The sequence below is a fragment of the Coturnix japonica genome, chromosome 5 (assembly GCF_001577835.2).
Source record: "Coturnix japonica isolate 7356 chromosome 5, Coturnix japonica 2.1, whole genome shotgun sequence".
In the NCBI taxonomy this organism is placed as follows: domain Eukaryota; kingdom Metazoa; phylum Chordata; class Aves; order Galliformes; family Phasianidae; genus Coturnix; species Coturnix japonica.
In genome coordinates, this window is record NC_029520.1 from 49,950,930 (window position 1) to 49,963,548 (window position 12,619).

Consider the following 12,619-nt stretch of genomic DNA (forward strand, 5'->3'; position numbering starts at 1 on the left):
GCCCGGCCCAGCACAGCCTTCCCCCTGCTGCTGCACTCACCGCTGGCCCAGGCCAAAGTGGAGCAGCGCTGCCTGCTGCTGGCCTAGATGCCAGCCCCGCATTGTGACGCACTGTGCCGTCACAGATGCCCCATCCCCACCCTTCGGCCCCACCCTTTGGCCCCACCCCTCAGCTGCCCTGGGCCTCCATGGCCGCGACATCGGCCCTGTTCCGAGGCACGTGGCCGGACTGAGCTCCTGGGAACTAGCGATCTCTGTGTGTACCATCTCTGCCAAACCCCGTGGGATCTCACTAGGAACCGCAGCCGCTGCTGTTGATCCAGAAGCTGATGCATTGGTTTCACCAAAAAAGGGCGTATATTCTACCAGTTTTATTTTTTTTGTTGCTGTTTTTTAACTGTTAATAAAACATATACATCAATAAAATAAGTTTTGTAACTGATCCATGTTATCTATCTATTTTATGTGCGGCCTAAGGCAGTTCGTCTTCACTATGTGGCACCAGCTGGCCCAGGGCCACAGAGCTGTAGGAGTGGGGGAAAGGCAGGGAGCAAGCTGCGCCTCCTCTACCCTCCAGGAACCTGAAATGCCCAAAAAGGCTATAACATGGAACCAGAATGTGACCTCTCTAACTGCCAGTGTTGTGCATCATGTTCTGATGTGGAATACTGACAGCAGAAATCCCAAAACTACAAAAGGCCAGTAGTAGCAGAGAGGTGATCATCCCCCTGTACTCAGCTCTGGTGAGGCTGCACTTTGAGTACTGTTGTCACTTTTGGGCCCCTCACTACAAGAAAGACACTGAGGCCCTGGAATGTGTCCAGAGAAGGGCCATTAAACTGCTGAGGGGTCTGGGGCACAAGTCTTATGACGAGCGGCTGAGGATGAGGTAAAATAGAGGTACTGTTTACAGTTGCCCAGCCCTATCACCAACATTCACCAGAACTAGGTGATCTTAGTGGTCTTTTCCAACCTTTATGATTCTATGATTGTGATTCTATGATATTGATAACGTTCCTGGTAAGAGAGATTAATTTTTGTGGGAGCGGGATTGTGGAACTCAGAGATGACTCAATGTGAGTTAACAGCTGAGTACAACTTTATTATGGCACAAACAACATTTTATACCCTCCAACTGCAGTCGTGGCGTAATACAATTGGATAACCCAGACACAGCACAACACATGATTGGCTGCCTTCCACCCCAACTAAACAATTTAACAATACCCTGACACCATGACAACTCGAGACCCTCACCACCCACCCCTCTGCCTCACTAAGCCTTCTCACAGGGTCGTTATGTCCTTGAAGCCATCACGTCCTCCCTGTTCTCTCAACCAACTCCCAACAATTAACAACAAAAAATCTGTCTCAGACTGGAAGAACTGATAGCAGACACCTGGTTCCTGTATGAGTATGTTTAACCCTACCCTCTACACAGTAAATAACCATATGTATCCAGTAATCTCATAGCTTGTGAAGCTGCTGTTAAGTCACTACGTTATGTCCTCATTAAACCACTAAAAACATTCCCGATTCTCTCTTATGTGTGAAATGCAGAGTAGAGTTGCCTCCATCCATGATGTTTTCTTCATTCGTGGAAATCCTTGACAGCTGATAGTTATCCACAGGAATCTGGCTTTTCCTAAACAGCAAACTAGGAAATCTGAAGAGCTCTGCTGAAGAAAGCTTTAGCGTATAATAAGCTGGCATAAGATCACAGAACGAAAAACAAAGTGAGTCATGTTAGGGGACTGAATGTACTGACCACAGATATGAGCACAGATATTTATAGAAGAACGGTAAGAAAGTGTAAAAATTAGGGTCATGTAATAGTTTTAGTTCCAAGCTCAATAGGAAGTACAACTGCTGTCACATGACCGTGTACTTCTGTGGCAACTGATAGCATTTTCCATTAATCTGGAGTTCATTTCAGGCTGTAATCAGCCTGAGGACACTGAATGCATGAGGTTGCAGCAAGAGAACTAATGCCATATGTAGAAAAAGGGACACAGTGGGTATGATGGGGTCAGAAGGGAGTAAGAGCAGGACTGCAGCTGGGTTGTCCCAGCACGTTGTGTCCCAGACAGGAAATGCTCCCTGCCCTCCATTAGCTCTGGATCTCACTGCATGGATTTCCCTGCAATGGATTGTGTAAATAATGCAGTTGTGAGAAGTCGGCATCACTTCTCTTTCCCTGGTCCCATAACTGCGTCACTGCTCTGTCCTGGTACTGGAACAAAAGATATTAACTACCTTACCAGACATGCAACCTTCATAATTACCAGGGTCCTGGCCAGTCCCTCCAAGGCTTCCGCTCACCCTGCCAACAGCCCAAGAGCCCATTTCAGCCTAAGTGTACTTAAGCTCAATACAGGGCTGTCAGACAGCCTGCACTAATAGTAAACATGCTATATTCTCCAAGTCCCAGTTGGAGCCTGGGACCCAGGCATAAGGAGGAGAACAGATCAGTTGAATGACTGGTGTGTTGGTGGTGTCACACTCAAAGTTTTGGGTTCTGTGATTGAGGGGATGGAAGCCAAAGTGCAATCAGAAAACCGTGACCTAATTGTTATCATGAAAACACAGTGGGGCAAATTACACAACTGGGACACTAAAATGGAGGGTTAAAAGCTTTTTAGATGAGATAGGCAGGGCAGAGGGGCAGAGGAGCTGCCTTCTATGCTAGAAGTGGGTAGATTGTGAAGAGCTGTCTCTAAAAAACAGCCATGATCATATTGAGAATGCAAGATAAAAATGAGGAACTACCAAACCAATGAAGGGGAGGGAGCATAAGAACATGGCTCCCTTACCCACCCTGATTTAACAACTGCAACTGAATTCAAAAATCTCAGTATCTTCTATGAGATTCATGTTTTTCCTTCTATCGTTCTGAGGAAAGAATCCTTCTCTGCTATCTGCATGTCTGCAGTCTGCAGACGAGGAAAGACTGTATTTGCATATGTAATGGTGTTTCACTGATCTCAGAGAGACGGGAGTCTGAGAGACACAAAAAGGTAAAGCTGCAGGTGCTCTTATTTATATAAAAGCAGATGAGAGCTGAGGAAGAAACACACCTTCAACAGTCTGTAGATTCAAAAGGAATGAAAGGAAGTGCGACGTATCCGGTTTCTACAAAACCTTTTCCAGTAACTTCAATGAAAATCTTTTCATTTTTAAGGTGTTGCAGAGCTACTTGCTTTCATTCATAGTTTTCCTGTTTTCCTCTGAGGTAAAACAGATTTATGTGTGAAAGGACAACCTGCACTTGACAGAGTGGAGCCATCTGCCACTTCTTGTTTACATCAGCTCCATGAAACCAGCCACCAAACCTCTCCATTTTCTTCTATGTGCTGATTCCAGTATGACTTTTCTGTAATGAATTCTTCCCTGACATTGCAGGGTCAATGAAGGGACCTTAGCAGGTCCAACCCTTTTGCTCAAAACTACATCAGTTCTGTGGTCAGACCAGGTTGCTCAGGATTTTATCCAATTGGGTCATAGAAAACAGAGAAATGGAGATTGCACAGCCCCTCTGTATCCTCATGTTGTTTTCCTCAGAGCTCCTCTGCAGTTAGTCAGTCCTGTATCCTTGCAAGGGGTTCCACTTGGGACATGACTTTGCACTGATCTTTGCTGAATTTCATAAAAGGGGGTGTAAGAAAGAAGGGGTCAGACTCTTCAGCAGGGTCTGTTATGACAGGGCAAAGAGAAATGGTTTCAAACTAAAAGAGAGGAGATTTAGATTGGATATAAGGAATAATTTTTTTACAATAATCCTGGTGAGGCACTCATACAGGTTGCCCAGAGAGGTGGGGTATGCCTTGTCTGTGGAGACAAACTGGATGGGGCTCTGAGCACCTGATGGAGCTGTAGATATCCCTGTTCATTGCAGAGGGTGGGACCTGATGGCCTTTTAGGGCCCCTTACACCTCTGTGGACAGTCCTCACCTGTTCCCAGAGCCTCTGGTGAGTGTTCCTTGAGCAGGAGGAGATGATGGCCACCTGCCAGCTCCTCACATCCTGACTCATTTTTTCCTGAGAACTCAGCAAGTCAGAATTTCACAGACAAGAGGAAATCCCTAAACAGCATGCAGCCCAGAGAGTGGAAAGTTGGTTTTTTTTTTTGTTGTTGTTGTTGTTTTTTTGTCTTTATTTTGTTTATTTGCTTTTTTTTTTTTTTTTTTTTTTTTTATCTCCCAGCCTCCCCAAGAGTGTATTTGGCAGCTCCCTGTCCCTGTCAGCTCAAGATCCCAGTGGAAATAGCAGCTGGGAGGGCTCTTCCTGCCTAGGGGAGGCTCCACAGGAGTTTGTGGGATTTACCAGTCTCCACCTCTCTCTCCCTGTCCTTCACCAAGGGCCATGTGCAGTGGCAAGCTGCAGACAGGTTTGCTGGTGGGCAGCTATTTCGTCTATTTGCTGGTGGGTGCAGCCGTGTTCCAGGCGCTGGAGAGGACAGCCGAACAGCAGCAGAAAATGGCAGCTGCCCAGATGAAGGAGGCTTTTCTGCAGAATTTCACTCACCTCACAGTGGCAGAGATGGAGCAGTTTATGAAGGTGGGTGCCAGCCCCCGTGGAAGCCCTTTCTCCTGCCCATTTCCCCATCAGATGTTATTTCCCATTCAGCCTTGCTGCAAATATAACTCTCTCTGTGTTCCTGCTGCTGTGTTCATGTGGATTATTTTTGCAAACCCCAAACCCATTCCTTGGTTTAAGGAGGCAGATCATACTGATCTGTACACAAATACAAGTTGCTGTGGTGTGATCAAATGCTGTGTGTCAGCTATTAACACCCTCTGCTCCATGATAGCCCAGTTCTTTGGGTTTGTGCCTCCTGCTGGTTCTTCTTTCAGTGGGGCTACGCTCATCTCCAGTGGGTGGCACAGCAGGAGAAATGAGGCTGTCTGAAAACAATGGAGATGGTTGCCACACACAGTGGTACCAAAGGCAGCACAAGAGAACAACATAGTGAGGTCTGAAATAATCTGCTGGAGGAAAAGAAAGATGCTTAGATTACTACAAGAAGCATAATATAGTCAGGGTTTACTTCTAGAAGATGCTGGGGGTTGGAACTTGATGATATTTAAGGTCCCTTCCAACTCAAGCCATTCTGTGATTCTGAGCTGCAGAAGTTAAACAGGGAGCACAGTCAGGAGAAAGGAGTTTGTGGTCACAGCACAGGAAACAGATTGGCTACATTTCTCACTCCATCATAGGTATTTCCTAGCTGCATTTGCTACAGTGCAAAGAAAACAGGGATTGCAAATAGCCTTGCAGGAAGCATGTTTGCGTGGGAAAGTAATGGAGCTCTTAGCGAGCATGTTTTGAGGATAAGGAGAGAAGGGGGAGAATCACTATTTCTAGAAATGCAAGCAGTGACTCAGCCCAGAGTTCACGTGTGCATTCATCCCCTTCATCATGGGTTTTATTTTTTCTTTTGGAGGGGGGAAATGGGTGGGAGAGAAGAAAAAATAAATAAAATAACTTCTTCAAGACAATGAAATCCTTGTGCAAGGGCTGCCAAATGATTTATGTTAGCCTTGGCTTCCTGGGACTGTCGTAAAATGGTGAGGGAGGAGGAGTTAAAACCTTCGTGGTGCAGTTTATTCCATCTGATGCCTTGTCTTTGCTGGGGCTCAGCCTTGGATTTTGTTTCTGCTGTTTCTGTAGAAACCAGTCTGCATTCCAGATGTCCGGTTGAATGTCCTTTGCTTGCTGAGGCAGGGCCAGTTGGATACTGGGGTTTTTCTTGTTGTTATTCTTGCTCATAACCAGGCACCCCATCAGTTCAACTGGTGGGCTGCTTTGTTCTACTCTACCTTCTGTAGATCGTTTTTATTTCCCCTCTAAGTACTTAGCCTGCAAGAATCGAGGTCTTTAGGGGTGAACTTCATGTGGAAGCAAACAAGTTCTCCTAAAAGCCATGAGAGCACTCAACGTAACTGCAGGGCAAAAAACAAACTTTCAAAACCACTGGCTGACTGCCAGCTAACACTGGCAGCAAAGGTGTGAATGGTGTTAGAGCATTAATGAAAACAAAGCGAGTGGAGTTGACAAGAAAGGAGCGGCAGTTGTCTTATCTGTAATATTCGTTCAGCAAAGGCTTGTGAAAAGCAGTTGTGTTGATTAAAGTAATAATAATGATAATGCCTTCCCTTCCAGAACCTGACTGAAGCAATTCAGAATGGAGTATACCCTATTGGAAATGAGTCACAGACTGAAAACAGCAACTGGGATTTCAGTAACTCCTTCTTCTTTGCAGGCACAGTGGTCTCCACAATAGGTCTGTTCTGTGATTTCCATATGCGTGTGTGTGTGTGATGCTTATGTCTGCTTACTAGGACCTAAACTTTTAACAATAGAAAGTCCAGTCCTTTATTGGTTTGGATGGGAAGCAGCTACTGACATGGTCCTGAGACCTCACTGATGCCTTGTGCTTTACTTTGAGTTTTAAAATACCAATGGTATTTTGTGTTGTTTTTTTTTCCCCACTTGTTTCTCCTTTTCAAGCCACCCATTAAAATCTTGTTCTGCTGCCAATTGTGGGTAGAAGATTCAACTTTCCAACATCTGACTTTTATTCTATGGTCAAACAGGCTTTACGTCTGGGAGTGGTGTAAAGCATAAAAGAACGGTAGGAAATAAATAAGTGAGCTTTGCTGGGAAGGAAGAAATGAGAAGAGGGAAGGCAATTCCTAAGACTTTTAGACTGCTCCTTCAAGCTCTTCTGACCGTCCCAGGGGCTGTTTGCCCCTGCCTGTCGCTCCCTTCCCCTCAAATATGCATCCCTGAAAGCAAAGTCCTGCAGAGGTCTCTTAGTGAGGTACTTCTATCCATCTTCACCCATCTTGGCTTTGTTGTCATGAAAATGCAATATTTGTGCAACAGGAAGCACAAAACAGCTCAAGCATCTGAGTCTTAGCAGCTTATAAATCACGCAGATGTTTTATTTGTCTTCTCCCCAAAGGAAAACATGCAGTTTTCCAAGTAATGGATGTCTTGAGTTGAACTGTGCTCTGGAAAGTGCTTTTTTCTCATGGTAAGGATAAAATAAGGACATACACAAAGTACGGAACTCTTGCACTTAAAGATATACCTCATGGGGTCTAAGAGCAGCAAAGGCTACAGTCCATTAAAGGACATGTTTGGAGTTCTGCAGCTGTTGTTCCATTACTTATCTAAATCTTCTTTTAATAGAATTTTAAGAAAATTATCTCTCTGGCATGAATGAATTGACAACCAGTAAGGTCTGGGTTAATTAGTGCAAACTACTGTAATGCACCATACACTGTCTCCAGGGCTGGAGCCAGTGTCTGGACATACCAACCTATTGGCATTCAGCCATGGAGGTCACTAACACACAGGCATATCTACAAGAAGGCAGATTGTTTGATTCTGGCATGAGAAACAGCCTGAGACTCTAGACCTGACATCTTCCAGGTGCCCAGCCTTCTGGTTTTTGTCTTCCCATATATTTGTCACAGGAAATGCATATTTTCCATAACTGCTTTTAGGTTATGCTTTCATTCCCATTAAGGCTTGGTTGTGAGAACAGCACTCTGCAGCCCACAGAACATCCAGGATGAATCACTTTTGCTTACTAGTTTTGTCAGAGAAAAGTGAGAGTATGTGGGCTAGCAAGTGTTAGCCACATCTTCTGGAAACAAAGGCAGGCCAGGCTTGGCTGTGTGTGTGTGTGACCATAGACTGCTTCAGCTCTCCTGACACCCCCTCTGACACATCTCTTTTTTCTTAGGTTATGGCACATTATGTCCTAAAACTGTTGGGGGCCAGATCTTCTGTGTCTTTTTTGCTCTCTTTGGAATCCCTCTCAATATTGTTTTTCTGCACCGTGTTGGTAAGATCCTCTCATTGCTGTGTAAAAAGCTGGGCAAGTTCCTGTACGAAAAAGGAATGAGACAGGTAATTGGATTTACTTAGGCACAGTGACATGCTAGTTTCTAGGCTTTTTTTTAAGATACATCCTGGCATTATCCTCTGTTATGTTTGTTCTCATGCTGTGGTGGGAAAGGGAAAGAAATATTCTTCCCCTGCAGAGCGAAGCAGACAACACAACAAGAGGAGGTTTTCAGAGGGTGGGATGCATTTTGCCTGTTCATCAAAATAGGGTGTTTAAGCCCAATTCAGCAATCAATGGAGACTGAGAGAGGGAGCTTCCTTACACTTCTCTGGATACTTGTCTCAGGAGCTAACACTCTAGGGAAGTACTTGCCTCTCTTTATTGGCAGTTCAGAAGTAGATGATCAAAGTAGCTGAGCTGTGGGAGTTTCAGTAGATATTGGCTCACTGACTAACATGTCACCCCTCCTTATTCATTATGCAGTCCTTTAATCCCTCTACACCTTTGACTTTTACAGCAAGGAAAGTTCAGGCTCAAGTTGCCCATTTGAGCCCAGTTGCTGAAAGGTGAGGAGGCACTTATAGGGGGCTAGAGGCATAATATCTCTTGTCTGGTTATGCCCCAGGTTATTTGGAGCTTCTCACATTCTCTCAGTGCTTCTGATGAAGTGAAAATAGCTTTTCTGTGTTTCCTGCTCTGACACTCTTCATTAGGATAAGTATGAATGCTACAGACAACTCTGATCAAAATGTTAAATATCTTCCTTTGTCTGGCAAACTTAAGTAGAATGTAAGGCTAGATTAGACGTAGATTTAACACAAGCACAAAATATGAAATGAAGGCATGAGAAAATACCCAACAGCTGCCATTCATTTCCAGACAACGGATACTATGGATATGGAACACCTATAATGCATAGCTTCCCCATGCTTCAGGGCAAGGCACAATGATTATAGAAGGTATTCCTAGGTGGTCGCCCATTTTGAATACCAAACATTATATGTGGCCTGCTAGTGTGTCGAATCATGGTTATAATTTAGTTGTTTCTTTTTCAGAAGAAGATCAAATTTCTGACCCTTCTCTTCTTCCTCGTGACTGGGATCCTGGTGTTTCTGTGCTTGCCGTCACTATTCTTCCAGATAACAGAGGGTTGGTCCTACAGTGAAGGAATTTACTTTGCGTTTATCACCCTCAGCACCATTGGCTTTGGAGATTACGTAGTAGGTAAGGTTGATTTCAGAGAGGAGGTGCAGTAAAGCAGCAGGGTAGCAACTTTAATTACTGTGGGTTGACTGCACAGGTCACCAATGTAATATAGAGACAAGTCTAGTCTGGTCTAGTCTTTGACCAGTCTCTGTTTTGTAGGGTTCTGGGGGAAATACGTGTCTCTCCAGGACTGCACGAACTGATGAAAGCACAGAGTTGTCTAAATGTTATGAAATGGGATGCTCTGTGGAGCCTAGGAATTTACACAACAAAAAGAAAACAGTTGTGACTGCCATATAAGACACATATCCCTGCTTTAGCCACCTAAGACTTGAGTTTCAGCATATACAGTAAAGAAATAAATAGTTGTGTTTCAGAAGACAGGATTTTACACAAGTCCAAAAAGTAGAAACTGTAGTCTCAGGGCAGTGGGAAAATCTACTCATGAAAATCTATGACAAGTGGATCTTAAATAGATACATCACTTTAAGAGCAGCCTTCTTTAGTATCCTCATGTACCACTGGATGCGCTCTATCTTCCCAAGTTACGGCCTAAGAGCTCCTTTGATGTTAGACTGTTTAAGCTGCACTCAGCTTGTTGGAGTGCTTCTCAAAACACTTCTGTGACTGCTGGTCAAAATACACTCTGAATGGAATCAGTTTCTAGAGGAAATCCACAGTGAAAACCAGGAGTCAAGTGAGTGTCCATTGGAGAAGCAACTGAACACCTGGATTCCTTGAAGAATCAAAGATATCTTCTACAACAACCTGTCCAGCCAGCATCTCTGCAGTACAGGCTTTTTCTCAGCACTGGTACAAAAAGGAAGCTTTAGAGCTAATACTTGAGTGTGTTTTGCAATTACAAGAGCAAGTCATAGACCCAGGAAAACTACTTAAACAGCACTTTCCTCATCTGTAAACATGTTATTGTACAGACACAGTTAGAAGAATTAGATGAGCCTCCTGGCTCTGTGATTTCATCTTCTTTAAGATGACTTAACTGGAGCTGCACTATTTTTTTCCTGCAGTAGTTATCTCAATTGGTGTCAAACAGTGGTGATAAAATGCCTCAAGTTGTGCCAGGGGAGGTTTAGGTTGGATATCAGGAAAAATATCTTTACAGAAAAGGTTGTTAAGCACTGGAATAGGCTCCCCAAGGGGGTGGTTGAGTCACCATCCCTGGATGTGTTTAAAAACCTTTTGGATGTGGTGCTCATGGACATGATTTAGCCGAGGGTTGTTATTTAGGGTAGTACAATTAGGTTGTGGTTGGACTCAATGATCTTTAAGGTCTTTTCCAACCTGAGCAATTATATGATTCTATGATAAGTTTTAATGCCATACATCTTCCAAATAAAAAAATCAGAATGTATGTTCCTAGTGTTATGTATTTAGAATTTATTACAAATGACAAATGGTTTTGTGCTGGCCTAGTGGAAGAGAACAGGCATGAGTTTATTTGCATTGTAGTAACTCTAATTTTTGTAGCTGCTGTACTTCAAGGATGAGATGAAGCCTTTTTTGTATGGGGAAAAATTCTAGGAAGATGACAGTCTTGATTCAGCGTTCACAGCGCATGTAGACATGGGTGACATTTCTGGGTGAAACTCCCCTTGGTTTGTGAACCAGCTTCATGCCTTACTGAAGTTCAGCTTTGAGTTAATGTTACGTAGATATTACTAGCTGCTTTGCCAACAGTGTTGAAGTCCTAACCCCACACGATCAGCTTCAGATAAGAGCAGGAAAAAAAATGCTTTACAGGAAGTGTGGCAGCTTCTATACCAACTCCGTCCCAACAAAAGAAGCAAAAGCAGCTCTTGGTTATCTATCCATGAGGACAAATGCGGCCCCATTTCCAAAGCTTTGCACGATGAAATCCCACTAGTTGATTTATTTAATACAAACCACTGCAGGACATGAAATGAGATGCCAGCATCCTGATTTCTTCGGGGCAGCTTTAGAATGTGAAGTGCTCCACCAAAGTTGTGGTGACCTCCTTGTCTGTGCATGTTGCTGTTATCTCTACTATGTGGATTCACCCTTGACAATGACTTGCAACACTCATTAAGCAGCATTACTAAGTTTTCATGCTGATGCCAGGACTGCATCATTTCAACAGTGTGAAACTAGATGCAGCAGGAACAAATGCTCTCTGAACATTGCTTGTGGATTGCTGACATCTGAGCAAACTAATGAAGCGACCCATGCAGAAAAGTGGGTGTGTAAGGCTAGGAGATGCTAAGTAGTATAGGCTGCATGAAATAAGCTCCAGTCCACTAGTTTCCAACATAGAAACTTGCCTTTTTGCCAAGCAGTGAGTTCTCATCAGTCATCTACTTTTTTTTAATGGAAGATGCTCCCGAATCCATTCAGAAGTAAAGTAGGAATTGCAATTTCAATTAAGCATATCTATAATTTAGAACAATTATCTATCAGGTTTTAATCACATTTTATAGAATCACAGTAACTTGCTTGGAGGCTAATCCACAGCAATCGCAGTATATCTTTTGGAGAGACCATCATGTGTGCTAACATATATAAACCTGAAGCCACAAGAGACTGACTCAGCCTGAACCTAGAGCATGTTTTCCTCTGACCTGGAGTACTGCTGTAGTATTTTACATACTGCATATTGCAGTATCCCATCTCAATGAAAGTCACCTTGAAGCATTCAGTGTAAAATACGTTAATGAGTCTATTAGGCTTGCCTGTTTTACACAGGCAAGGCCAGTTTAACTTGTTCATTTTCTTCTCCTTTCTCTCTCCCTACCTGCAGGTAAACAACCTGGCAGGATTTATTTTGCCTACTACCGAACACTTGTGGCCATTTGGATTCTTTTTGGACTTGCCTGGATTGCCCTCCTATTTAATTTATTGACAACAGTTCTAGAAGATACTGAGAAAATAATTGTCAAGGATCTTCATCAGATTGGAAAGGCGGGCGAAGATAATGCAGCAAGCCAACCAAGAAGGTGCTGGCCTGTTCAATTTATTCCAGAAGAAGAACTAATATCACCATGTGTTGAAGGGGATGCCCAGAAAATGGAGTCCTTAGCAGCAGAGGGTGCACAGGAAAACGGAGTAAGTAGCAGCACGTTCTGAACAAACAAAAAATGGGGGAAAAAAATGTGTCTTCTGATAGCCAAAAATACTGGCTACATACTATAACGTGGACATGTAATTTGTCATTGGAAATTTGCTAGTGCATTATTCTAAAGAAACTCCCAAGAAATTAAACTTATCCCACCTTTTGCGGAAGTGTGACTGTTCAGAACTCAGGATCTTTAGCTGTACAGAAACACGACATTAATGATGTGAAATTTGTTCTACAGTTGGCAGCCATACTGTGCTAACACGTTACAAGTGCACCCATTTTGTCAGGCTTTTTTAAGGTGCTTCCATGAAAACACAAAGGAAAGGTGTGGTAGAGCTTGCTTCCTGTATTTGGATTTTGCTGCTTGTAAGGAAAAATCACCTCTGTTTTTGGAACTGACATGTACAAGCTTTTCTGAATCGCTGCATAGTACCAGCACCTTTGGAAGAAGAAGAAAT

General features: G+C 43.5%; 1 protein-coding gene across 2 annotated transcripts; it reads left to right on the forward strand.

The window, feature by feature from the left end:
- Window positions 1-4,261: 4,261 nt before the first annotated feature.
- LOC107315429 (potassium channel subfamily K member 16-like) lies at window positions 4,262-12,321 on the forward strand. Of its 2 annotated transcripts, none has more exons than XM_015865802.2 (5): window positions 4,262-4,557; window positions 6,163-6,283; window positions 7,757-7,923; window positions 8,920-9,085; window positions 11,844-12,321. In XM_015865802.2, exons 1-5 carry the CDS (start codon window positions 4,363-4,365, stop codon window positions 12,167-12,169), a joined length of 975 nt encoding a protein of 324 aa, XP_015721288.1. In that variant the 5' UTR covers window positions 4,262-4,362; the 3' UTR covers window positions 12,170-12,321. The 2 variants fall into 2 exon arrangements, with proteins under 2 accessions (XP_015721288.1, XP_015721287.1); XM_015865801.2 differs by having other exon boundaries at window positions 4,264-4,557; window positions 8,917-9,085.
- Window positions 12,322-12,619: the final 298 nt, after the last annotated feature.

What these genes read in the sequence shown, in the direction of transcription:
- LOC107315429 (XM_015865801.2), top strand. Translation starts at nt 4,363, where the DNA reads ATGTGCAGTGGCAAGCTGCAGACAGGTTTGCTGGTGGGCAGCTATTTC. An exon ending in CACAGTGGTCTCCACAATAG is followed by an intron (nt 6,284 to 7,756) that starts GTCTGTTCTGTG and finishes CTTTTTTCTTAG; the next exon opens with GTTATGGCACATTATGTCCT. An exon ending in CTTTGGAGATTACGTAGTAG is followed by an intron (nt 9,086 to 11,843) that starts GTAAGGTTGATT and finishes CCCTACCTGCAG; the next exon opens with GTAAACAACCTGGCAGGATT.